Below are 27,521 nucleotides of genomic sequence, written 5' to 3'. Positions count from 1 at the left end.
CGTCAACAAACTGATTGGACCTTATCAGTGTGGCTTCAGACCTGGTAAATCAACAACCGACCAGATATTCACCATGCGCCAAATCTTGGAAAAGACCCGTGAAAGGAGAATCGACACTCACCACCTATTCGTCGATTTCAAAGCTGCTTTCGACAGCACGAAAAGGAGCTGCCTTTATGCCGCGATGTCTGAATTTGGTATCCCCGCAAAACTAATACGGCTGTGTAAACTGACGCTGACCAACACGAAAAGCTCCGTCAGGATCGGGAAGGACCTCTCCGAGCCGTTCGATACCAAACGAGGTTTCAGACAAGGCGACTCCCTATCGTGCGACTTTTTCAATCTGCTGCTGGAGAAAGTTATTCGAGCTGCAGAACTGAATCGAGCAGGTACAATCTTTTATAAGAGTGTACAGCTGCTGGCCTATGCCGATGATATTGATATCATCGGTCTCAACACCCGCGCCGTTAGTTCTGCTTTCTCCAGACTGAACAAGGAAGCAACGCAAATGAGTCTGGCAGTGAACGAGGGCAAGACGAAATATCTCCTGTCATCAAACAAACAGTCGGCGCACTCGCGACTTGGACCCCACGTCACTGTTGACAGTCATAACTTTGAAGTTGTAGATAATTTCGTCTACTTAGGAACCAGCGTTAACACCACAAACAATGTCAGCCTGGAAATCCAACGCAGGAGAACTCTTGCCAACAGGTGCTTCTTCGGACTGAGTAGGCAATTGAAAAGTAAAGTCCTCTCTCGACGAACAAAAACCAAACTCTATAAGACGCTCATAATTCCCGTCCTGCTATATGGTGCAGAGGCTTGGACGATGACAACAACCGATGAGTCGACGTTGCGAGTTTTCGAGAGCAAAGTTCTGCGAAAGATTTATGGTCCTTTGCGCGTTGGCCACGGCGAATATCGCATTCGATGGAACGATGAGCTGTACGAGATATACGACGACATTGACATAGTTCAGCGAATTAAAAGACAGCGGCTACGCTGGCTAGGTCATGTTGTCCGGATGGATGAAAACACTCCAGCTCTGAAAGTATTCGACGCAGTACCCGCCGCGGGAAGCAGAGGAAGAGGAAGACCTCCACTCCGTTGGAAGGACCAAGTGGAGAAGGACCTGGCCTCGCTTGGAATATCCAATTGGCGCCACGTAGCGAAGAGAAGAAACGACTGGCGCGCTGTTGTTGACTCGGCTATAATCGCGTAAGCGGTGTCTACGCCAGTAAAGAAGAAGAAAGCTATCGCAGGTCCAAAGCTGATCATGAATTCAGGAAAAAGAACGCAGTCTTTGAGTAGAACAAAGAACATAAAACTTTCCCAAACTCTGAAGAATGGGTTAATTACTGCACCAATTTTATCCGGCCCGAAAATCAGCGTTTTTGGTATGCAGTAGGAGCCGTTCTTTCACAACGCGTTGACGAGCATGAGAAAATGTTATTGGCAGACGATGGGGACATAAAAAGAATTCATTGTGTAACTCGGAGAGAATTACTGGCGTTGGGGAAGTTCATCAAACATTTTCATAAATACCTTTATGGTCTGCTTTTTCAAATCAAGACAGATCATGTAGCATTAAAATGGCTTTTACAATTCAGAACCCAGAAGGACAGTAGGCACGATGTATTGAGAGACTCCGAAGTTACGACTTCCCTGCAGAGCTTCGCAAAAATAGTAATCATGGTAATTCAAATACGATATCCTGGTAGTTTGGAATGCAAACATTGCTCAAAAGCTGAAGCCAAAGAGGATATTATAGATGTCCGATTAATGACAATAACTTCATACTGGGATCTGAACGAGCTACGAAAATTACAGCAGGAATGTCCAGAGATAGAATGTGTCATATATGAAGTGGAGAAGAATGAACGTCTAACTAAAGAAGAAATAGCTGCAGAAAGCACAGTGGGCACAATGGAATAGTTTAAAGCTAGATGCTTGCATCGCGTATGGGAAAGCGAAGGTAGGCAAAGTTCTCTAGATCTGATGATTTTTCCGAAAATTAGAACACTCCAACTTCTCAACGAGCTGCGGAACAGATTCAAGTGGAGGATATGTGGAAATCACCAAAACATTGGAAAGATTAAACTAATATTTTTATTGGTTATCGTCAATCAGTTTCAGAGTTTATCGCCAATTGTACCGATTACATTATAAATTAAGGGCGGAGGTCCAACAGTCATGAGCATTGGTAGACTTAGGAATAAAATGAAGGTATTTCACCTGAAACTGCTTGCAGCATTTGGTACCACAAAAATGTCTAATCGGGATGAACAGACTTAAATGGAGGGCGTGTGGTGATGAAAACGAAAGAACGAAATAGAATACACAACAATAGCCAAACTAGTTAACGAAATTCGTAGTTGCCAGGACGTACGAGTGGCGAAGTTTTACTTACATATATAAAAACTGCCAGATTTTGCAGTAGAGACAGTTCTAATTAGAGTGTTTTTGGAATGAGGATTATAAGTGTTAAGTTGTTTTAATAAGAAATAAATATAGATGCATAGACACTTAATTGGGACCTTTATGTAACAATCCAGTGATCAAACTCAAGAGTGAGTTACAAGATATCTATCGAGAAATCCGTTACAATATTATCGAAATGTACATAAAAAAATGTAAACATTTATTTAGTATATATGTATGTATATGCATTAAATATTAAATAATAAATATGATTTCGTTTTTGTGAAGGTTGACCTGCGACATATGGATGAACAGCAGGGTAATAACATTGTAGATGTCGGAGTAGATCTATCTGAGTTCTATATGTCTGTGGAGTGGGATATTCTTGAAGTTCCAGCGGTCAGGTAAGCTAGCCTATTAAAAATGTTGGAAACTTCTAAATACAATATTTCTATTTAAAGAACTCTTAAGTAATTCCATCTGATTCTTTTACACTTTACGAAAATTCATCCAGATAAAAACGACATATTTAAACGTTCTTATTAAGATCATACGAATGCACTACATAAAACAAATATACTCGTAATTCTAATAATTAATACATAGAGGTAGGTCACCGTGTTTGTATACACAGATAACTGATATGATATTAACTTATAATATATTATATATACAATATATATTGTAACATATATTTATAGACTCTGTTACTAATAGCCAGCCATAGTTTTTAGAACATGTTACAACACAGTTAAATTGGTTAGTTCACCTAAAGTTTTTTTTTGTATCACCAAAATCTAAACGACATAAATATGAAGTTATAGAGGTTTTCCAATTAAATGTAAGGGAAATTATAATATTTTTTATTTAACGTGAAGAACAATTTACATAATTGCCTTATGAATATGACATCATTCAAATGGCCTCCACAACCAATTTTGGAGCACTTTTCCCCTAAATCAAGTCGCATGTCGTTAATAGTAAATGCAATATTGACTCCTTAAACATGAAATAATAACCAATGAGTTCATATAGCCTCGAAGGAAGTCTAATGGTGTTAAATCACAACTTCCCAACTTTCCACGTTGAGGTTTGAGGCAGTGTCACTCCTCGAGAAAGTCTTGGAGTCGACAAATTGTGGTCTACAGTAACACTTGTCTGTACGGCAGAAATATTTTCATTACTTCGAGCATTTCTTTGTGTTATTACCACTTGGACATTATATTAAAAAAAAAAGCATTTCGAAAATTGGAGAGCACAGGTGGACAGTTATTACAAATATAAAATGGCAGAAGCGCACAAAAAAGGAATTGGAAAACGAAAATTTTGATAATAAATTGAATAATTTGTTGACGTTGTTCTTGCGTATGTCTTTCCATGATGAAATTGTGAACATTACTAAATGCTATGAAACAAAATTACAGGTCACGACATATTAGAAATGGCTGAAACGTCGAAGAAAAGACCCATGAAAGGATGAAAGGAGAATCGACACAATAATTCGAGCTGCAGAACTTAAGGGGGTATTCTGGTTTAGACGCATAAATTTTTGGCAATTTTTAAACTAAGATAAAAAAATTAAAAACATTTTTAATAATAATAACGCCAACGATTACCCTTCTCCCGCCAACCGACGCGAGGAGCGCAAGCAGCGAACGAGCGGAATTAGCCGAGTCATAAAAGGCAAGAGAGTTTTAAGCGTTGCGATCTTAAGCTGCTCAGCTACAGAAACAATAATTTCAACAGCCAAAATTAGGAATTAAATTAAAGTTTATAATATTTAAAAGTTACTTGTTAAGAGTGGATAAAATAATTTTTTTAATGGTAAAGAGTGAGTCTGTTAGATCAAATGTGCTGGAAAGAGAATTGAAATCATGACATATACAGAAAATTTTAAAAGTAAGGGTCTAAACTGCCTGGTAGAGCGAGCGGGAACGTTAAAATGAATGTCAGATAAGAGAGATGGGCTACAGACCCATTTATGAGTTTTACAAGAAATATTATAACAAGCAATTCCCTGCGACTAGCGAATGTCGGGAGATTTATAAGTTTTAAACGGTTAGTGTAAGGGAAAGATTTAGACTGGAATCCCAATGCAAATGATTTAAGGCAAAAAGTAAAAATTGTTTTTGAACGGACTTTAACTTATCCGAATGGACTTGGTAACTAGGCTTCCAAACCACAGATGCATACTCTAATATAGGGCTCACCAGAGATGTAAAAAGAATTTTTGCGGTAAGCGGATTTCTAAATTCTTTAAACCAACGTTTAACAAAACTAAGAGCGCCTTTAGCTTTAAAAACCGTGGAAGACGCGTGAAGATTAAAATTGAGTTTGGGGTCCACAGTTACTGCCAGATCAACGAAATTGCTTACTTGCTCCAACCTAAACTTTTGTATTGCGTATGAAGTAGGGTCTACAGATCTACATACGTGAAAAGCACATCGTTTTACATTTTTTAAGTTTCAATCGCATGTCATTTCCATCACACCAAGAAATTAGGTTGTTTAATTCAGTTTGCAACTGACATCTTTCGCTGTTTGAAGTATACGTTTTAAAAAGTTTTACATCGTCAGTATATAATAAAACTTTTGAAAACTTAACAATAGATGATATGTCATTAATAAATAACAAGAACAGAATTGGACCAAAATGGCTACCTTGTGGAACGCCTGAAGGAACATTGATTATGTCAGAAGAATAATCGTTAAATATGACTTGTTGCATTCTATTACTAAGATAAGAAGCAACCCATTTTATAAATATTGGTTGAAAACGAAGAAGATCAAGTTTATTCACAAGAATTGAATGGGATACTTTATCAAAAGCTTTACTAAAATCTGTGTATATAACATCAGTATTCTTATTCTCCCTAAAGCCCGTTGATACATGTGATACAAACTCAAGCAAATTAGTAGATTTTCCTTTACGAAAACCGTGCTAAGAACAAGAAATTAGTGGAGAGATCCGGAAGGTTATGTCGTCTGTTATAATTGCATCAAAAGCTTTACTAAAATCTGTGTATATAACATCAGTATTCTTATTCTCCCTAAAGCCCGTTGATACATGTGATACAAACGCAAGCAAATTAGTAGATTTTCCTTTACGAAAACCGTGCTAAGAACAAGAAATTAGTGGAGAGATCCGGAAGGTTATGTCGTCTGTTATAATTGCTTCAAAAAGTTTAGGTATTGCGGACAACTTTGCTATTCCTCTAAAGTTTTCAATAGATGACATAAATCCACTCTTATGTAAAGGAATTATATGGATGGAAATAAGCCTTGCATAAGAGATGAGTTAAACAGTTTTGTTAGGGGATGGTATACATATATATTTGGCACATTTCTTAAGAAAGCATGATGGGATCAAATCTGGGCCATAATTGTATGATTGTTCTAACATATTAACCTGATATAAGACGTCTGCTTCGGAAATGGTAGGTTCGAACAGAACTTGTGCTGATGCGGAACATTTTTTGAAGATTTTGGAGAGTAGTAGGACTTGAAGAATTCGTCGAACATACATATTAGAAATGGTGTGATTGTCATACATAAGTACAAGACTTATATTTCATAGCGGACGGAAAATTAGAAATCCTGCGTTTGGAGTTTACGAAACCATAGAACAATTTTGGATTACGTATAATATTATATTTTACTTTATTTATATAATTATTATAACATATTTTGTTAAGTTCAGAAAATTGTCGACGCAATCTAGAATATTTTGAATAGTCAGCAACTAAACCAGTTTTTCTAAAAAGTTTAAAAGAGATTTTCTATTTTTTAATTTACATAATTCTTTCGAAACCCATAAATTAGGACTTATTTTTTGAGTAACAACACACTTGGGAACATATTTTTCAAATAAGTTTAAAATAGTTTCATTAAAGTGGGAAACACTAAATTCAATATTGCCACTGTAATCAGCAAAACTTGAGATATCATGTCGACCGAAAAAAGTAGTTTCGAGAACAACGCGTTTAAACTTTAGGAGACAATTCTAGTTACACGGACGCCACGTCACAAAATCGCCTGTATCTCCGAAAATAAGTCGAATTTTGAAAAATCCTTCCAAGAACATATTTTTTAAAGTCTAAACTTTCAAAACATGCAAAAAAAATTGATTTTTTTTTTTAATTCTAGACCAGAATACTTCCTTAATCGAGCAAGTATAATCTTTTATAAGAGTGTACAGCTGCTGGCTTATGCCGATGATATTGATATCATCGGCCTCAACACCCGCGCCGTTAGTTCTGCTTGCTCCAGACTGGACAAGGAAGCAAAACAAATGGGTCTGGCACTGAACGGGGGCAAGACGAAATTTCTCCTGTCATCAAACAAACAGTTCTCGCAGTCGCGACTTGGCTCTCACGTCACTGTTGACGGTCATAACTTTGAAGTCGTAGATAATTTTGTCTACCTTGGAACCAGTGTAAACACCACCAACAATGTCAGCCTGGAAATCCAATGCAGCAACCATGAGGTGCTACTTCGGACTGAGTAGGCAATTGAGAAGCAAAGTCATCTCTCGACGAACAAAAACCAAACTCTATAAGTCACTCATAATTCCCGTCCTGCTATATGGTGCAGAGTCTTGCTGATGAGTTGACGTTACGAGTTTTCAAAAGAAAAGTTCTGCGAAAGATTTATGGTCTTTTGCGAGTTGGCCACGGTGAATATCGCATTCGATGGAACGATGAGCTGTATGAGATATATGACGACATTGACATAGTTCAGTGAACTAAAAGACAGCGGCTACGCTGGCTAGGTCATGTTGTCCGAATGAACGAAAACACTCCAGATCTTAAAGTATTCGACGATGGACACGCCGGGAGAAGCAGAGGTAGAGGAAGACCTCCACTCCGGTGAAAGGACCAGGTGGAGAAGCACCTGGCTACGCGTGGGGTATCCAATTGGCGCCACGTAGCGAAAAGAAGAAACGACTGCGCCAGCTGTTGTTAACTCGGCTATAATCCTATTTGAAAAGGAGGTATAATTAAAGTGTGATCCATTTCGGGGATCCCTACTTTTTTAAAGAAAAAACACAGAAACTTCAAATCTAATGTAGATTGTTTACTATCATTCGGAATAACATTCTTTGAAATTTAATGAATGTCTTAGATGGGCCTTCAGTTTTGTCCAAATTCGATTACTCGTCGAGGTAATTGGCGAATGACGTACGTGGTGTTTCGTTCCAAGGCTTCAATGCAAGCGGGACTGTCAGCAAAGATTTCAGACTTTACCTACTAAGGTCTAACGATGTGATATCACACAATTTTGGTGGCCAATCGACCGACCCAAAACGTGAAATTATCTGCTCACCGAAGTATTTTCTCAATAAATCCACTGATTGATGCGAGGTGTGGAAAGTGGTGCCATTTTGTTGAAACTAAATGTCGCCGAAATTACGCGCTTTAATTTTGTTTTTCCAGATGAAATGGCAGCTCTTGAATCTCTTCAGGTTGCTCTTCGTCCTAAATACCTTAATTTTTCTTATTTGCATACCCATTGAGCCAGAAATGGGCCAAATTGCTGAATAAAATTTGGATCGAAAACGTCGGATCTTCTTGGAACTTTTCAAAGGCGCATAGGGCGGAACGAAGTCGGCTGGGCTTCAGTTCTTTATTTTGTATACTTTCAATTTGAGATCTCGACGTAAAATGCGCCAAGTCGTTCCATACCTCAGTCCGAGTTGCGAACGGCGCCGAATCGACTCTTCACGGTCTTCGTGTACAATTTCAGCTGCAATATTATCTTCACGGGGGCTGGTCGTGGTTTATTCAGTCGAATATTATTTATGCTGAAAATAGTATGCTCAGTAAGCCGATTATGTTGACCATGAGGTGTGCGAAGCGCACGAAACACATTCTTTACAGAACGTTAATTTTAGTAATAAAGTTCAACTTACAAACCGTTCAGGCTGTTGAGGCGTAAGTCTTTCCAGGATGAGACGCCTATCAATACTGAACAAAAATAATATGACAGTTTGACACGACTCAAACGTTATCTTTTAAAAAAATGCTTTTGAAAAAACTACCTCTCCTTGGATCACGTGTTAAAACTGACTGACTGAAGATGACTGAAGATGAGATAGAATCTGCGTGACTGTCTGTGTGGACAAGTAATAACCTGAGTAAAAATTTAGGTATCTTGATGAAAGTTTGTACTTGCGTACCTTGCCAAAATGGGTAGGTCAGTATAGTAGTCCGAAGCGAATAATTGCCACGACCACAAAATACCATTGAAGCTGAAAACAGCTAAAAATAAATCAAGATCGAATTAAGATATAAAATTGTAACTTCATACAGAGAATTGCTGTGAGTGGAGAACCTGTGGACTAAAAAATTTACTACATTTCTCCTAACCCACTAAAGCAACAATACCCAAAGTCTCTTACCACAAATCCTTTAAGAACACTTGCCGGCGATGTGAAAATATATGAAGTCGGATTGCAACAGTGCCCTATCTTTATGCAAAAGCTTTGTTAAAAACTTTTAAAAGCGATAAATCAATAACTAAATCCTTTAACATTCATATCTAGTTTTGGAGCATCAGGTCAAAATTGACTGGACACCGCTCATATTAAGGCGAAATTTCACAACTCTAATGATGCTTTTGAGGTATACGGTGTCGATTCGGGTGCCTAAAAATTGTGGAAATCGTTCCAAAACTGTTCAAGCTCCCATTGGACGCCGTTGCGTGTGAACCGATTTATTGCCAAATTTATTGGTCAATCTTTAAGATATATTATTGGAAGCCAAAGAATTTTTTTCTTTTACAATAAACCGATGTGTTAAAAGTTAATTCAATTGGATCACAATTTCTATTAGCCTGCATATACTTAATATACAGATTTTCGTACTTGCAGTTGATATTATAACATCTATCACATACACACACATAAATTAATAGAGCTTCTTTTTCTATTAACAGTTAGGCTGTTCACGATAAGGTGGTTATCGGGTTATGTGGTTATGTGATTAAGTAAACAACAACAAAATGCATTATGACAAAATAACCAAAGTTGACCAACCTAGGCCCTTGTTTACAGATTATGTGGTTGTTTGCTTATTTCCAGTGTTAGAAAGTCGTTGGAATTTTACTAAATGGCAGCACAAAAAATAAATAAAACTAAGCGAATGGCATTTCCATTCAGATTTTCTTATTGGAAAATCTGCTATTAACAGCTGTTTTTTGTTTACAATCAGCAAATTATGCAAGATGTCTGCAAATTTTATACAAAACATTTTTGAACCCTTAAAATTCGGATTATTAAATAAGCAAATACCTTCAATAAAGTCCATTTCCTGAATAGCAGAACTTATTTTAAATTCGATTATTTTGCTTTTTAAACTTTGTTTAGGCATTATAAGTTGGAATTTCATTGAACTAAAATTGTAAACAATGAACAGCTGTTTGTGTAAAAATAAGCAAATAACCATACAACATAGGGTGCTCACGGAGCATAGAGGTTATTTTTAATCTAATAATCACATAACCCGATAACCACCTTACCGTGAACAGCCTAAGTATATTTTTGAGATTAAAATATATGAAATCCGGCGAAATGTTGCCTTAACCCCAATTGGCTGATATTCAGGATTATAAGACGCCGCACACTGGTCGATTTTATAGGCCAAAAATAAAAGTTTGAACTTTACCACTATTTCTTAAAAAAACAATAAAACTAACGGAATAACACTTTTGCTATATCCCATTCGTGCACGCTACCAAAAGCGGGAGAAGTAAGACAATAGAAACACGCGGACTGTGCAATGAAAATAGCTTATAAATTATTTCCTATAATAATTAAAATTGCAATATAAAATCGTATAATATTGAGAGTATATGTTATATAACAAAGTGGTTTTTTATAAAAATATCTTGTTTTATTATTTTAAAAGAATTGTTTTATGTGCCCTTTTGAGTTTTGTTTTTCTTCATACATCGATTTAAGATATACAAAAAGTTGTGATCCCTGTCTCGCTCTCAAATGAATCAAATGAATAAAGTTTGTTTATATTAGTTAATGTTTTCAAAGTCTATTCTTTTGATTTCAGCTGCAAAATTTTGCACCTCTCTTTGTTATTCATGTTATTCTACCAGGTATGCGATTTTTTGCATGTTATTTTTTATAATTATTTGTACGTACGTGTATGTTGTTCTGTTGTTCGTGCATATTTTATTGTTTTTATGTTTTTTTTATCATACATATATACTTTGGTTTTCATTTTTTCACTTTTATCAAATGCTTGTTTTATACGTACTTTAATTTAGGCACATCATATCGGTGTAAACTTTCACGCCTATATACTTTTGAATTTTGAATTGAATTGACAAAATGTGTGAAGCAGATTTAATAAGGCTTCAGTATCTGTGTACTTATTAGAAGCTTCGTTAACAAAAAACTTCTTATTTACCCTGCTATGATAACATTTTAAAGAAAAAAAAGTTATCTTGAGCAAATAAAGGTCTCAGAATCTGATATTGAAGATACAAAATTTATTGGACCACAATGTAATTATTGAACGGAATGAGTCCTCTAATTACCTTTTATCAATAGGAATATGTGCCTAAGATGGTAATTCTGGGCAGAGCGAATATAAGCAGAAATTTGAAAATAATAATTTGTAAGACAATAATTTAATTGTCACGACATATGTACAACTGATAATAAAATCGTATGCAATAGCATACATTGTATTCCTTCCTATAGTGTGTTGTATAGTGCATACAAACATACATATGCGCACACATGTGAATATGTCACCAACCAAAAATTGAAACATTGTTCTACAAAAACAACAACAGCATAAGCATGGAACATTGTGTTGTGTTGTTGTGTCGGCCGAGCTGTGCCGAAAGAAACGAACAAACGATCGCCGATTGTCACCGCTTCGCTTGCTGCTCGCACATCTTCGCAGACAAGGTTGCGTTACATTCATATGGATGGAGCGAGGTTGCGCAACTTTGCGTTACTTTTATATGGAAAGTTGCGCAACCAGAATCTATCGCAACCTTTTCCGGCGTCGTATAAGAAGTATAACTTCAAAAAAAAATAACTCGATTTTCGAAATCAGCGAGCCATTTCACATACAAATTGGATAGTGGCATCCGTGGAACAAAAAACAAATTAAAATTTGTGATCCAGTATAATTTATAATATGTAAGTTAACACATTAGTTTGCTAGTCTGCCCACTGTAGCGAGTTAACACATTAGTTTGCTTGTCTGCCCACTGTAGCGTTCTTAAGAGCTACTCCACACCAGCCAGTAAGCGTGGGAATAACGTCCGGTGTGTTTTACGTGGGTACCTGCTGACGACAACCTTACTCCACGGCGCTCAAAAGCACAGCGGATCAAATCAATGCGTTGATCAGCGCCCTGAGAATGCAAGCATTTTCAGTACCAATTGGCAGTGTGGAATGGACACACTAACCACCTTGGTACGGTTCGAGGCCCATCTAAAACCTCTGCCGTGCTTTGGGTCCGGCACCCGGTTGCAATGCAACTCCACATTCAACTGACAAAGTCAGTTCTTCCCGCGATTTGGGTTTCAACCACAACCACCACGATACTCCCCGAGGGGCCAGTCCGCATGAGCAGGTTGGAGTTACCTCCAAGGGCTCCTGCTCCCCGTGGTACCAGAATTAAGTCTCCGGTCAGACTTCGTAGCCGAAACTACTACCAGTTGAGCTTCCATACTGCTCCGGACTGGTGGCCAGCAAAGAAGGTGAGGTTGGACCCCACTAACCCATAAAATACCCACAACGCAAACACCCAACACTCATACAAAAATCTAAAACCCTAATTTCCAGCTAACCGCCTTCGCCGCTTAAATAACTCACGCGCAAACAACCCTAACTGTTCGGTATTCCGACTAGTGGAGATCACACCACTAACATCTAATCGTCCATCAGTCCAGCTAATCCCCATACCACCCAGATCCCTAATGTCCGAGTACATCGGGCACTCCGCAATTAAATGCGACCAATTCTCAAACTCCGCCCCACAAAAACACCCTGACGTATCTGATAGGTGCCTCTGATGCAAAAATGCATTCAGAGGCCCATGCCCCGTAAACAAGAAACCCAGACTTAGACAAAATCTAAAATCTGGGTTATCCTCAACGAACCCCACGTCCCGAATGTACTCGTACGTCACTCGGCCGTTAGGACTATTGTCCCAACGTTGTTGCCACCTACACCTAACCCTATCATATAGGAGCCTCTTGCTCCCTAGATATCCCTCCCTCTCCACATCATCGTCGGAAATCAAATCGTTCCGCAGCAATGACACACTCAAACCCCTTCTTAACCTGAATGCAACAGCTCTCTGTATGACAATCAGGTCAAGAGGGGGTGCACCTAACAAAACCTGCATCGCATCCGTTGAGACGGTGCGACATACAGGCAAGCAAGCAAGCATCATACAACGCTGTATTGAGAGGAGCTTTTGAGACCCCATGACAGTCGTGGCTGCCTCCCACCATACAGGGGCTCCATATGTGGCACAGGCCACAAACAAGCCACGATATATGGTGCGGACAGCACGACGCCCGAGACCCCAATCGCTCCTCAAAATACGTCGTATTTTGCCTACGGTTGCCTGCAGTCGCTCCTTCACGCTCGCAAAGTGTGGAGTAAAACACAACCTTTCACTTATGGTCAGCCCCAGATATTTGACTTGCGTCACATATCTGATGCTGACCCCGTTCACACGGACAATCGGTGGACGAGACGGCGACAATCTACCTTTCAGCAGCATTGCCACCGTCTTTTCCATCGATATGTCAACCCCCACACCTAAGCCCCAAGAATTAACGATCTCTAAGAGATCTCCTCCCGCCCGTTCTAAATCCAACCTCGAGCGACCTTCAACCATAAGAAGAAGGTCGTCCGCATACGCGCAACATTTACAGAGTGGCTCGAGCTGCCCAAGCAGAGTGTCCATCATAAGGTTCCAAATATATGGACCACAGATGGAACCCTGTGGGCAGCCTCGAACAACTCCAATCTCCACACTCCCATTCATGCCGACAAGAGAGGCCTTTCTGTCCGAAAAATAACTCCGCCAAAGAGTAACTTCCGGACAGCCAAGCTCCTCCAGCCGTTGCAACACTCGATCCCAGCTTAGGTAGTCAAATGCCCCTTGAAGTCAACAACTATGCCAAGGACATACTTGTTGACATTCTCCCTAACGACATTCTGAACAAAAAACCACGCATCCTCTATACTGCGTCCTTTCCTGAACCCAAACTGCCTATCCGACCACATACCCCGCGTTAGCTCCTGAAGCCGTTCCACCATGACCCTTTCCAGCACTTTTCCAAGTACTGGAAGGAGACTGATGCACCGATAAGATCGAGGATCGCTCCTGACCTTATCAGGGGACTTCAGGAGAGGAACAACCCTAGCACTTTTCCACTCGCGTGGAAAGTATCCCTCCCAGACGCACTTATTATAAATGGCCTCCAGGTATTCCGGAATGAACTTCCATAAGCTTTTACACATCTCTCCGTTCAAACCATCAAAACCTGGGGACCGTTTAGACCTAACCAGGCCAAAGGCGTACCCCAACTCCCCATCATCTAATGGAGGGACAGGCACCTCTTGTGCGTGAGGAACCTGCACCTCCGACCTAGGAAAGAACGCACCTAACAAAACCCCCGCACACTCTCTCCACGACGATAACAGAGTGTCACCGACGCGAAGAGAGGTGATATCCTCCCTCCTACGACCCCTGCAGATCCTATAGACCTGACCCCAGGGGTCGTTCCTATTTTCCCTAACGAAGCTCCTCCACTCATCTTCCTTAACTTTAACTAACATCTCCTTGTATTCCCTATCCGCACAACTAAATTCCCGCCTAAGCTGGGACAGCCTATCCGAATTGGACCGTCGAGCACGTTGAAACTTTCGCCTCAAACGCCTGACAGTCCTCCTCTTCAAGGTTAACTCATGCGTCCACCATTTAATTTTACTAATCTTGGAACACTCATACCTACCAAAGACCCTATCATTTGTCCCCCAAACAACCTCATAGAGACGAGCAATTTGCTCGTCGACCCCCAGCTCCTCAAACACGCTAAGCGGTATACTAAGTACCGCTTCCCTAACCGAGAGCCCATATTGGTTCCAGTCAGTACCAGCGGTACGCCATCGCCGCAATGGACTCTCATAAGGTGAGGGAGGAGATCGAGGGGTAACCACAATTTGAAGCAAATTATGGTCACTCAATCCCCACCCTCCCCTAACCGCCCAACTAACACTAAAAGCCCTACTTGCTGCCTCGTTCATAAGCGTCACGTCAATGTCGCTCACGCCCCCAGGCCCATCGAACGTGTACCACTCGCTCGGCTCATTCAAGACGTGGAGGCTATTAGCCACCACCCATTCGCTTAATGCCTCGCCTCGACTGTGGCTTTGGTATCCAGACGAATGCCGGGATACCTTACTAAACCACATCGAGGACGAGGCATTCGCATCCAACCCTAGGATAAATGGGCTACTACTCGCAAGTAGTAGTAGCTTATCCATGTAGCCCAGGTAGGGCTCTAGGGGCTCGCTATATTTACAGTATAAACTAGCGACAATCATCCTACCGAACTCCCCATCTATCGCTACACATATACCTAGTTGTGAAGAATCCACAACTACGCAATCATAGCGTGGATTATTCACAACTATTGCGGCGTTAGCTCTAAGGTCGGTGAAGACCCTAAAACCCCCAGGAAGACCCCGAACCACACCATTGGTGGCGTAGGGCTCCTGGAGTAGAGCAATACCGCACCCACCCTCTACCATACAACCCCCCAACTCACACATTACGGCATAAGAGCCCTGACAGTTGAGCTGGATAATACCCCCCATCAGTGTCTGGCGAGGGCGCGCTCAACAATGCCACAGTAGATAGGGCAGACAGCTGACATCATCAGATGCCCAGCTGGCCTACCCTTAAACTCACAGTTGCGACAATGGGGTGCATTGACGCAACCGGCAGCTTTGTGGCCTTCCTGACCGCACCTCCGGCAGACATCTGACCTAGCCCTACACTCAGCCACCCTATGATCAAATCCCATACAGCGGAAGCATCCAGCGACGGGGCTGTCCGGTCGCACCCTGAAGGAGAACCACTTTATGTAGCACCGACCTGCCTCCAAGAGGGCGGACATCAATTTGTCCGTACCCTCAAGGACGACATTGGTGCTACCGTCAGCAGCCACCTTCCAGGGACGACTGACCATCCTTACGTCAGTCCTCTGGGATGCCGGGCTGAAGTCCTGGAGGTTCAGCCGGAGTAGCTCCTCCATGAATTCTTCATGGGGGATCTCCGTATGGACCCCCTGGACCACCACTCGACGTCCCAACTTCCGGTTGACAGAGACGTCCAACCCCACCTCCCCGAACTTTTTGTTACTCGCCACTCTCTCCCTCTCTAGGACGGAGGGAGTGCGAATAACCGCCCCACCACCCTTAATTGGCCTAACTTCGTGGATCCTCACACCAAGTGAGGGACCCACCTCCTTCACTACCTTCTGAATAACTTCCTTAGAGGAAGTTGCGGGGCCCTTACTCCTGACCACGACCGACCAGGTGTCCACAGGCCTCGGCGTCACCGGTGCGATTGCCTCAAGCACAGGTGCTGGAGGCGCAGGCATCGGTGCCGACGGAGCCGGCATTGACCTGCTCGGCGCCGAAGAGGAGGAACTCCCACAACTCCCCCTAAGGGCATCTACCTGACCGCGAAGATGGGCATTCTCGGTTATCACCGTCATTAGGAGCGCCTCATACTTTGAGGCAAGCTCCAACAGCCCCTTCGCAGTCCCTACCTCAAAATTCTTCGACTCGAAAACGAGCTCGTTGAGCTCCCCCGTAATTCGTTTTGCAGCCGCGACATGGCTGACTGCCCCACCCCCAACAACAACTGCCCCCCGCGAGCACTCCCGCTTTTTTGCGGCCTCTTTGGCACGCCCGGAACCCGATTCTTTGCCAACCGTCTTTGACGGTTGGGCAACCGTTTTCGCAGTGGTGGCCACGCTGGCCTTTCCACCACGACTTCCCTCGCCTTCCCCCTCACGCGCTACCGCCTTCTCGGTGGAGGCCACGATGGCACTCCCGCTCCCTCCCGCATTTCCCCCAACGTTACGCGGCGACCCCGCACGCGTAACCGCCTTCTCAGTGGAGGCCACGTTGGCGCTCCCACTACACTCCTCGCTCCCTCCCTCGCTTCCACCCTCTTTTCGCGGCGACCCCAAACGCGCCTTACTCCGCGGTGGTGACCTTACCGTCACTCCCGTCACCTCCCCCTCACCGCCCGACGTGGAATCATCCACGACAGTTGAAGCGGCTGATTCTCCGCTTCCAGCGAGGGCCTTCGTCCTCCTCTTCCGTCCCGGAGGCATCTCCCTACCCAAACAACCTCTCAGTAGAACTGATCCGCTGGCGTACCACTAGCGCAGAAGGCTCACGGACAGAAAGATACTGGAGCAGCTGCCCTCGAGGTGTTTGCGTCTGAAACGCGCCGAAGAATGCGAAACGCGCGCAGGCCCGCTCAGTAACAGGGACCACCCAAGCGGTCGATTATCGCGAGCTCGCAGTGGAACAGCCCACAACCCCAACCAGTGGTCGGATAAAGGCCACTCAATGGGCCGCCGGACGGACAATGTCCCCGTAACGGTCCGGAGTCGACCGATGTGGCACTGAACCGAATCGCACCGTGGGCTTAAAGGTAGCGCTGTTACGACCGTTGGTCCACACAGGAGTCGCAATTCCAACGCAGGACAGACGCTTGCACCCTTTGGGCAATCCTGTCCAGACTCTCCTGACACCGAGCCAACTAAACGCCAGATGCACAGCACAGAACCACTGGCAGGCAGTCTGGTCAGCAAGAATGCCAACAACACGGAGCTACACTGAAACCGTGCGAAGCCTCCGCCAATAACAACAACGTGGATGACCACGTTGTCCGTATATAATACAGTAATAATTAAATTACTTACCGTAACCTCGCGACGATTTTGTACACAAAATTGCCAAAAAACGCACAAAAATGTGTACCCGCACAAAAACACTCGCGGTCAATAAACCTCGCACCGAACGATCGTACCAACAATTGCACCGAACCGCTATGTAGATACGATACTGGCAGGGCGACCCATGAAATTGTTGATCGATACCGGAGCGGGAAAAAATTTTGTTAAACCCAATGAAAATTTAAAAGGGGTAAAGAATGTAGAAAACTCGTTTAAAGTCAGGTCCATCCACGGTACTGCCGTGATTAAGGAAAGGTGCTTAATTAATGTGCTCGGAAAGACGGCTCCATTTTACCTTCTTTCCGAACTTAAAACATTTGACGGGATTATTGGGTTTGACTTCTTGAAAGAGGTTGGCGCAAAAATAGACTTACAAAAGGGAACCATTCACTATAAAAGTGGTGAGAAAAAATCATCGTATTATGATTGTAAAAGTGTCAACAAAATAGTTGGAAATGAGAATTCCCTTAAGGAACCAGGGGATACGGAAAATATTTCTTTTATATTGGAAAAACATGCAAAAGTCTTCGCAAATCCAGTTGAAGCTTTGCCGTTTAACACTAATGTGGTAGCCACCATTAGAACAATCGATAACGAACCGATTTATTCAAAGTCATACCCTTACCCGATAGCCGCTTCTGAATTTATAAATCAAGAAATTAAAGATTTACTACGAGATGGAATAATTCGTTCTTCTGGATCTCCATATAATAATCCTATATGGGTTGTCGATAAAAAAGGGGCAAATGAGAACGGGAGGAAGAAGATGAGAATGGTAGTTGATTTTAGGAAACTCAACGTGAAAACAGTTTCGGACAGGTATCCCATTCCAGACACTTCAGTCATTTTAACAAATATGGGAAAATCAGCATTTTTTACGACACTTGACTTAAAGTCAGGGTTCCACCAAATTAAGTTGGCGGAGAAGGACAGGGAAAAGACTGCCTTCTCTGTAAATAATGGAAAATATGAATTTTGTAGACTTCTTTTCGGGCTGAAAAATGCGCCCGCAATTTTCCAAAGGGCAATTGATGTTGTTCTCAGAGATGAAATAGGGATATGCAGTCATGTTTACATCGATGATGTAATCATCTTCTCAAGCAATGAAGAGGATCATTACAGAGCATCGAAAGAATTTTAACGAAACTTTACCAAGCCAACATGCGAGTTTCAATGGAAAAATCAAAATTTCTTAGGGAACAAGAGGAATTCCTTGGATTTATCGTTTCAATGGAAGGGATAAAAACATGCCCTGATAAAGTCAATGACATTCTGAATTATAAAACGCCTAACACTCTTCGTGGTTTACGAGCATTTTTGGGGCTATCTGGTTACTATAGGAAGTTTATTAAAGACTATGCCTCCATAGTAAATCCTCTGACAAGATACTTAAGGGGAGAAAATGGTCATGTGGGAACGAATCAATCAAAAAATGTTAAAATTGAGTTGGATAATGACGCGTTGATGGCTTTCGAAAAAGTTAAGAGAATTTTATCTGCTGAGGACGTACTTCTGCTATATCCTGATCACAATAAACCATTTGACTTGACAACTGACGCTTCAGCACACGCTATTGGGGCGGTACTACCTCAAGGCAATAGGCCTATAATCATGATTTCTAGAACGTTATAGACAGCAGAAGAGAATTATGCTACCAATGAAAGAGAGCTTTTAGCGATAGTGTGGGCACTTCAGAAGCTGCGAAACTATTTGTACGGAGTAAAACAGCTGTATATTTTTACCGATGATCAGCCCTTGACCTTCGCTGTCTCGGATAAGAATCCAAACACTAAAATAAAACGCTGGCGAGCATTTGTGGAGGAATTTTCACCTCAATTTCACTATAAACCCGGTAAGGATAATCATGTTGCCGATGCATTGTCACGACAACACATTTATGCAATAGAGCAGGAATCCTCATCTGTTACTGTGCATAGTGAAGAATCTCTATCAGAAGTTATTCCAAAAGTGGAAAACCCTGTTAATTCATTTCGAAATCAGATAATTCTAGAAGAAGGAAATGTCACAAACAAGAAGACAAGAATTATTTTCAAGTCAAGGATAAGGCATCAAATTACATTTAAAAATATTCAGGATCTACTAGAATTGATTGGTGAATACGTTAATCCTGATGTAGTTAACGCTATTCACTGCAGTCTGCCTATTTTGGGCAAAATTCAGGACGAGATTGTAAGGAAATTCCCGTCAATAAAATTTCGTTACGCAATGAGGCTAGTTAATGATATTTTTAATGAAGACGATCAAAATGAAATACTGGCAATGGAACATAGTAAAGCACAACGCTCTGTCCGAGAGAACATTAAACAGGTATTGAACGACTACTATTTTCCAAATATGCGGAAAAAATTAAAGGAAATTACTGTCAACTGCAAAATTTGTAAAGAAGCCAAGTACGAACGGCATCCGACTAAACCAGAGTTAGGAAAGACTCCGATACCATGCCGTCCTGGGGAAATGTTACATATAGATATTTATTCTACTGATAAACATAATTTTTTAACCTGCATAGATAAGTTTTCAAAATTCGCTACAGTTATTCCAATTGCATCAAGGGCAATTGTTGATGTAAAACAAGCTTTATTACAAATCCTTAATTCTTTTGAAAATACGAGGAATGTGACGGTTGATAACGAAAAGTCACTGAACTCACAAACTATAAGGTCCCTTCTTAAGGATCATTTTGGAGCAGAAATTTTTACAACCCCTCCTTTCCATAGTACAACAAATGGGCAAATAGAGAGATTTCATAGCACCTTAACTGAAATCGCTAGATGCACTAAGCTAGAACAAGCTATAAATGATACCAATGAACTAATACTTCTTGCTACTGCAAAATACAATAGATCAATTCATTCAGTAACTGGATGGAAACCTATCGAGCTGATAAGAGTAACATTAGGAAATAATTTTTTTTTTTACCTTTACAGAGTTATTTTACTACTTTTGCGTACTCAGAGATCCGACAGCAAAATTATTAATTTTACAAAATCCAACTACATACCAGTTATTGATGGAAATGTAGCAGTTTGGGATAAATATGACTACTTAACGCATCGAACGAATTTGACGAATTACCTCACCGTCCTGCGGGAAACAGAAAACATATTTCACGTTTTTCCCCAATCACATATGACTAAAGTTCTTCAGGCGGATATTAACCAAATTTATCGATTGATTGACACGGTGAAAATTCACCATAGGTAAGCGCGAAGTATAAACATGATTGGCAATGCGCTAAAATACATAGCCGGAACTCCAGACTTCGACGATTTTAACGAACTAAAATTTAAAGCACAAGAACTTATAGAATCCAATGACCGTCAATTTTTCATAAACACTCAGATACAACAACAGATCGACAAATTGACTGAAACTGTTAACAAAATTATTTCCAATACAAAAAAAGCCGACATCGACCTGGTCATTTTTTCGAATTACTAATGGCCAGAAATATTTAGGGCAGTTATAACAGATTTGGACAATTATTTAATAATAACAAGGCGACATGCAAAACTACCTACAATAACCTTAATCCGATCATCGAGGTTGACAGTGGCTTAATCATCATAAATGACCAAACAGTCGAAGTTCGGGAAGAAGAAACATCGTCGGTTCGATATCCGGCACTTATTTAGTGACATTCGAAGAAAAAGTTTGCATAAATGGTACAACTTTTTTCAATGAAAAAGTGAAGGCAACGCTCCGACCTGGGATTCCCTCAACACAGTTTGTTAACTTGACCGACCATTTGGAAATTTTAAGCCTACCTTATTTGCGCAAAAATAATTTGAAGAACCTTGGACACATTGAAAAGCTACATGAAATGGTCCATAACCGCACTACCCTCTGCATGTTAGTGATACTGGCCGTTGCTATCATTATAGGTACAACATTATTATTTTGGATACGCAGGACGAGTAAACGCATAAAGGACACAAATGACAAGAAGGAAGCCGTAGCCAAGATCATGCAAGCGGCCGTGGACGGCCTCGATTTGGAAGGGGGGCAGTTAACACATTAGTTTGCTAGTCTGCCCCCTGTAGCGAGTTAACACATTAGTTTGCTTGTCTGCCCACTGTAGCGTTCTTAAGAGCTACTCCACACCAGCCAGTAAGCGTGGGAATAGTCCGTGTTAGCATTTTCACATCAACTGGCAAATTCTTCGCTACTCCAATATCAACAACAGCACAGCAGAATTGCCGAAATTATGCCAAAACTTAGGGAATCAGACAGGGCTCATATTTTTAAGTTATAGTCTTAAGCCAGACTTTAAGAAGAGCACATAGTGCTTAATAAAATTATTAAATTGTAAAAGTTAAAGTTTAAAGTTTATTTCCTGGACAACAGTCGTAGGACTGGAGGAATAATTTGTATGTACAGCTGCGGTCAAATTCTTAGTAATGTGCAAACTTAGAAGAGGAACTGATAAAAAACTATTAGATATCGCTTTTATAAAAAAAAGAAATCATTCTTACCATAAAATCACTAATAGTAAGTAAAACAAATCACAAAAAAAAACTCATTGTTTAACTAATTTCAATTAATTATAAATAAACGAAAAAAATTAGGAGGAATTTCTGTGGTCAAAAACTTAGTAGTGCAACAAATAAAACCCGAAATTTCCACGAAAAGGTTCTAATTTTTTTTTTTTAATTTTTTTTAATTTTTTTTAATTGGATATTGTCTTTTTATGAAATTAATATGTATTAAGTTGCGTGGCCTTTATGTTTTAGTATTTCAGCACAGCGTCGTGGCATTGAGTCAACGAGTTATTGGCATCTTTCGATGGAAATAGTCGATTTACATCGGGTTACTGGCTCCTTGACATCAGTCCACAAATTTTCTATGGGGTTGATGTCGATTGACTGTGGTGGCCATTCCATTACCTCGTCATTCGTTTCCTCAAACCACTGTTTAGCAACTTTACTTGTGTGCTTGGGATCGTTGTCCTGCTGGAGCGTCCAAACAAGTAGAATTTCTTCACTGGCATACAACAGCATGGTTTTCTGGAGTATTTCGACATACGGACCATCAGACATGATTTCCTAATTCTAATAAATGGGTCCTACACCTTGCCAAGAAAAGCATGCCCAAACCATGATATTGGCACCTCTATATTTTCCCGTTTTTGTTATATATTTAGGCTGGTTTTCGGTATTGGGCGCACGTTTTACATATTGACGCGATCCTTTTCCGCTATACTTAACAATCTCCGATTTTTTTTTTTTAGTATTTCGCCATTTTTTTTATTTTTTTTTCCTCAAAAAAAAAATTCAATTAAAATGACAACTATCCCTGCTAATCCTGGAGTGGGGCGATTTTTTTAAAATTTTTTTTATTTAAAAAATGAAAAAAAATTTTAAATAAATAAAAAAAAAATATTAAAAAAGTCGACCCACACCGGGACTTTTTTTAATATTTTTTTTTATTTATTTAAAATTTTTTTTCATTTTTAAATAAAAAAAATATAAAAAAAATCGCCCCACTCCAGGATTAGCAGGGATAGTTGTCATTTTAATTGAATTTTTTTTTGAGGAAAAAAAAAAAATAAAAAAATGGCGAAATACTAAAAAAAAAAAATTATGATTTTACCGATTTTATTATGTAATTGATCGTGTTAAATTTTTTTCGAGTATTTTCCAACAAGTTCATTCAAAAACAAAAATTAAAAAAAAAAAAATGGTCCCCAAAAGTCAATTTCTAAAAAAGTTATGGCTATTTGAATATAAAAAAGCCGTTTTTTAGCAAAAAATAAGCAAAATTCATAACTTTTTTGAAGTTGGACAAAAAATTTTGAAAAAATTCTCAAAAATGTTTTTCAAAGGGTAGAAAAGGATGGATAAGTTTCAGCAAAATCTGAAGGGGTCGGGTTCAAAAGTGGTCGATTTGGTATGGAATATCCCACATATAACTCTACATATTTATGTCTATCTCGATTAGTTTTACGTGTTAAAAAGAGCAAAATGAATAAAAATATGTAAATATATAAGTATAAAAATATTACAAATACTCGTATGAGCTTTACAAACGGTAGAAATGAAAGGTACAGTAAGAAATTAAAAATTGTATCAAAGGTGCTAAAATTAAAACAAAAAAAAAACCTAATTAACTAAACATCCGCATATGTTTTCATTTCAATAAATTACTGATATTATTTACAGAAATGAAAAATTCTACACATGCTGCGATGAGCCATATTTGGATATCACGTTTAACATAACCATGAGGAGAAAAACATTGTTTTACACCGTTAACATAATTATCCCATGTATGGGAATTTCATTTCTAACGGTCTTGACTTTCTACTTACCTTCGGACAGCGGCGAAAAGGTAAATATTTTTTAACAATATACATACATATATTTACGTATAATGCATTATTTTAACATATGTATGTATGTATACGTTATTTTTAAGAAATATTAATATTGTGCAATTACTCGTATCAGAAATTCCATGTAATTCATTTGTTGTTAGAAATTTTTCAGATGTTTCGATTTTTAACACGTAAAAGCACATTACCGTCATATAATTCAATGATACATATTGTTACAAAAGTAGTATTAAGTTGTATTTGTATTGCTATATGCATCCCTTATTATGAACAATAGCTGTAGGTATATGGAATAGTATTTGTCTTGTTGTAGACATCTGGCGCCGCGGCTGTCTGCTTGTCGAAACAATAGACATCTGGCGCCGCAACTGTCTGCTTGTCTACTTAAACAATTGCTGAGTCTGGCGCCGCGGCTGTTTGCTTGTCTAAACAATAGCTGCATTTGGCGCCGTATAGCATTATGTTCTTGTAATTTCCAGACGCATATTCTAGAAGGACACGTCGGCATCAGCGAGGAGTGCGTGGCTACATAAGCCGTAGCAGCGCCAACGTAATCAACCAGTGCTAAGAGTAAACTGCTATAGTGTAGACGAGTTGTAAAATAAAGAGATTTAGTTGAAGTGAATTAAACGGCTTTTGGTTTTAACCGCCTTTTGTCAATCCAGAGATACGAACCTAGTAAAGTAAAACTAGCAAGGAGTAAATTCGCAACAATTGGTGTCAGAAGTGGGATTGTCAAATAATCCAAATTCAAGATGGTTAAATTCGGAGAATTGAGAATTCAGCAATTAAAAAAGGAACTGGAGGAGCGTAATTTGCCGATAAGCGGGCAAAAGGCGGATCTGCAGGCACGATTACGTGAAGCAATGGAAGCGGATGGAATTAATGTGGTCGAGTTCGAATTTGATGGGCCCGAAACTTCTACAAAGGTAGAAGAAAAAGTAGAAGAACAACGAACATCATCGAGTGTAGACATAAACTTGCTGTTAGTGGCTATTAAGCAAATAGAAAATCGTCTGGCACAGCAAATGACGCAAATAGCTGAAAATACATCACAGTTAGAGTCTTGCCTTACACAACAAATGACTGAAAATAATACGCAGTTAGAAAATCGTTTGGTACAACAGATTACGGAAAATACTACACAACTACAAAAACAAGTGCAAGAGAAATTTTCAAAATTTGAAGACGAATTAAGCACTTTAAAAAATGACGAAGAAAATTTAAAATCAGAAGTTCTTCAATTAAGTAATCGTGTGCGAGAACTGCAACTACATGGCCCTGCACCATCAACAAATAACCACAGATTGAGGGCACCCACATTCGATGGAAGTATTCCATTTCAAATTTTCAAACTTCAGATTGAAAAGACAGCAATGGCCAATAATTGGAATGCAGCGGACAAAGTGGCGTCCTTGTTTGTATCATTGAAAGGACCTGCGGCAGAAATCCTTCAGACTATTCCAGACTGTGAACGGGACAACTATGAGGCATTGATGAGTGCGATAGAAAGACGATATGGTAGTGAGCACCGGAAACAAATATACCAGATCGAACTGCAAAATAGGGGTCAGAAGATGAACGAGTCATTGCAAGAGTTCGCAACTGAAATCGAACGACTGGCTCATTTGGCAAATGCAGATGCACCTGTGGATTACATTGAGAGGGCAAAAATTCAATGTTTCATAAATGGAATTTGTGATGTGGACACCAAACGCGCCACATATGCATTGCCAAAAAGAACGTTTGCTGAAAAGGTTTCGCACGCCCTCACACAGGAAACAGCTTCGCTACTAAGTAAACCAGCACACAAAGTACAAAGGGTTGAAATGGAACAACCGGCGCTGATGGAAGAAATATTGAAGACTCTGAACAATTGCTGCACCGCGAGTAAATACAACAGGAAGATGTTTCAACTGTGGAAAAGCGGGTCACTTTGCCCGAAGTTGCAATATAAAAGTAAACCCATCAAAACGGAAACAACCAACAGATAACGAGGACGGCGCATCCACATCTCACAAGTCGTTAAACTAAAACGGAACAGTTCAAAGGGGCGTGAGCTGGTTCCCACAACTATTTGCCCCGCCATCTCGATATCACAAATAGGTCGCCATGACAACAATCTTACTATCAACGGCATCGTAAATGGACGACTGTCAACGCTTACTTTGGATACTGGTGCCACACATTCAATTATCCGACCGGATGTGGTAAGAGGAACGGTTAAACCATTAGTCGGTTGCAAGCTTCGAACGGCCACCGGGGAGGAAGCAGCTGTCGCGGGAAAAGTGTTTTGTGAAGTGATGATTGGTACCCTGGAAGTTAATCACACCTTCATCGTAGCAGAAATCACGGATGAAATTATAATGGGAGTAGATTTCATGATTGATCACGGGGTTACTTTTAAACAAGCAAATGCTGTTTTGACAGAACATGGAGATGCCTATAAACACCGGATATGTGACCAACGTTGAAAGTAAGAGAGTGATTGTTGATGATAATCAGAGTATTCCACCAAAATCTGAGGTGATTGTTTGGGCTAAAGTGAATGGAGGAGGTGGGACTGAAGAGCTGTGGATTGTGGAACCAACAAAAATAGATACACCCATATTGGTAGGAAGAACGCTTGTGAAAACTAGAGAAGACGCCACCATTCCGGTCAGAGTAGTGAATGAATTCAACACGCCTATAAGTCTGAAGAAATGAGCAGTAATTGGACAGTGCGAGAATATAAGTGCAATAGCAAGATGCGAACGGTTACAACAGAAGCCTACTATTGAGCCACAGCAGATAAGTCCTACACTCCTAAACAATTTGCTGAATGAGGTGCATGGAAATGAAAAATTAAAAGCAGAAAAACTATTACAAAAATACGCATCTATATTTGCAAATGAAGGAAACAACACAGGAAGGACCGGCATTGTCAAACATCGCATAAATACTGGAGACGCTAAACCAATCCGAGAAGCTCCGCGTAGGGTTCCACTAGCAAAACGTGAGGATGCTAACAAAATTATTGAAGACATGCACAAAAACGGTGTAATCGAACCTTCAATAAGTCCATGGAGCTCACCTATCGTCTTAGTTAAAAAGAAAGATGGTAGCACCCGTTTCTGCGTAGATTATAGGAAGTTGAATGATGTCACAAAGAAATACAGTTACCCTCTACCGAGAATCGACGATACATTAGACACCTTGTCTGGAGCGAAATGGTTTTCTACATTAGATCTACAAAGTGGCAAGTCGAGATTGATGAATGTGACCGTGAAAAGACCGCTTTCAGTATGGGCGACGGGTTATGGGAATTCTCTGTGATGCCATTTGGGTTATGTAATGCGCCTGCAACGTTCGAGCGACTGATAGAACATGTGTTAAAAGGACTCAACTGGAAGACATGTTTGGTGTATCTTGATGACATTATCATCATGGGAAAAAGTTTTGATGATCATCTGAAAAATCTAGAGGAAGTCTTTCAGCGAATAGCATCAGCCGGATTACGTTTGAATCCCAAAAAGTGTTCATTATGGAAGAAGCAGGTCACATATCTCGGACATAAAGTGTCAACTGAGGGGATTCACACCGAGGAAGGAAAAGTAAAAGCAGTTAAAGATTGGCTTCAACCCACCAACATACATGAACTCCGCAGCTTCCTCGGCTTATGCACGTATTACCGCCGTTTTGTACTTGGATTTGCGAACGTGGCTAGAAGT

At 40.3% G+C, this 27,521-nt stretch overlaps 1 protein-coding gene across 6 annotated transcripts in view; it reads left to right on the top strand.

Moving 5' to 3' along the window:
• LOC105222584 (acetylcholine receptor subunit alpha-like) overlaps nt 1–27,521 on the top strand; it is a 374,463-nt gene that overhangs the window by 279,640 nt on the left and 67,302 nt on the right. For 5 of the 6 annotated variants that reach the window (XM_049450054.1, XM_049450051.1, XM_049450052.1 and 2 more), the window contains 2 exons: nt 2,710–2,825; nt 23,639–23,807. In XM_049450054.1, coding sequence (XP_049306011.1) covers nt 2,710–2,825; nt 23,639–23,807 — 285 coding nt within the window. The remainder of the gene's footprint in view (nt 1–2,709; nt 2,826–23,638; nt 23,808–27,521) is intronic. The other variant, XM_049450055.1, reaches the window with a different exon arrangement.

Source organism: Bactrocera dorsalis, chromosome 2, assembly GCF_023373825.1.
Source record: "Bactrocera dorsalis isolate Fly_Bdor chromosome 2, ASM2337382v1, whole genome shotgun sequence".
Taxonomy (NCBI): domain Eukaryota; kingdom Metazoa; phylum Arthropoda; class Insecta; order Diptera; family Tephritidae; genus Bactrocera; species Bactrocera dorsalis.
Note: the sequence above shows the minus strand (reverse complement) of the source record. Positions and strands in the feature narration are given on the sequence as shown.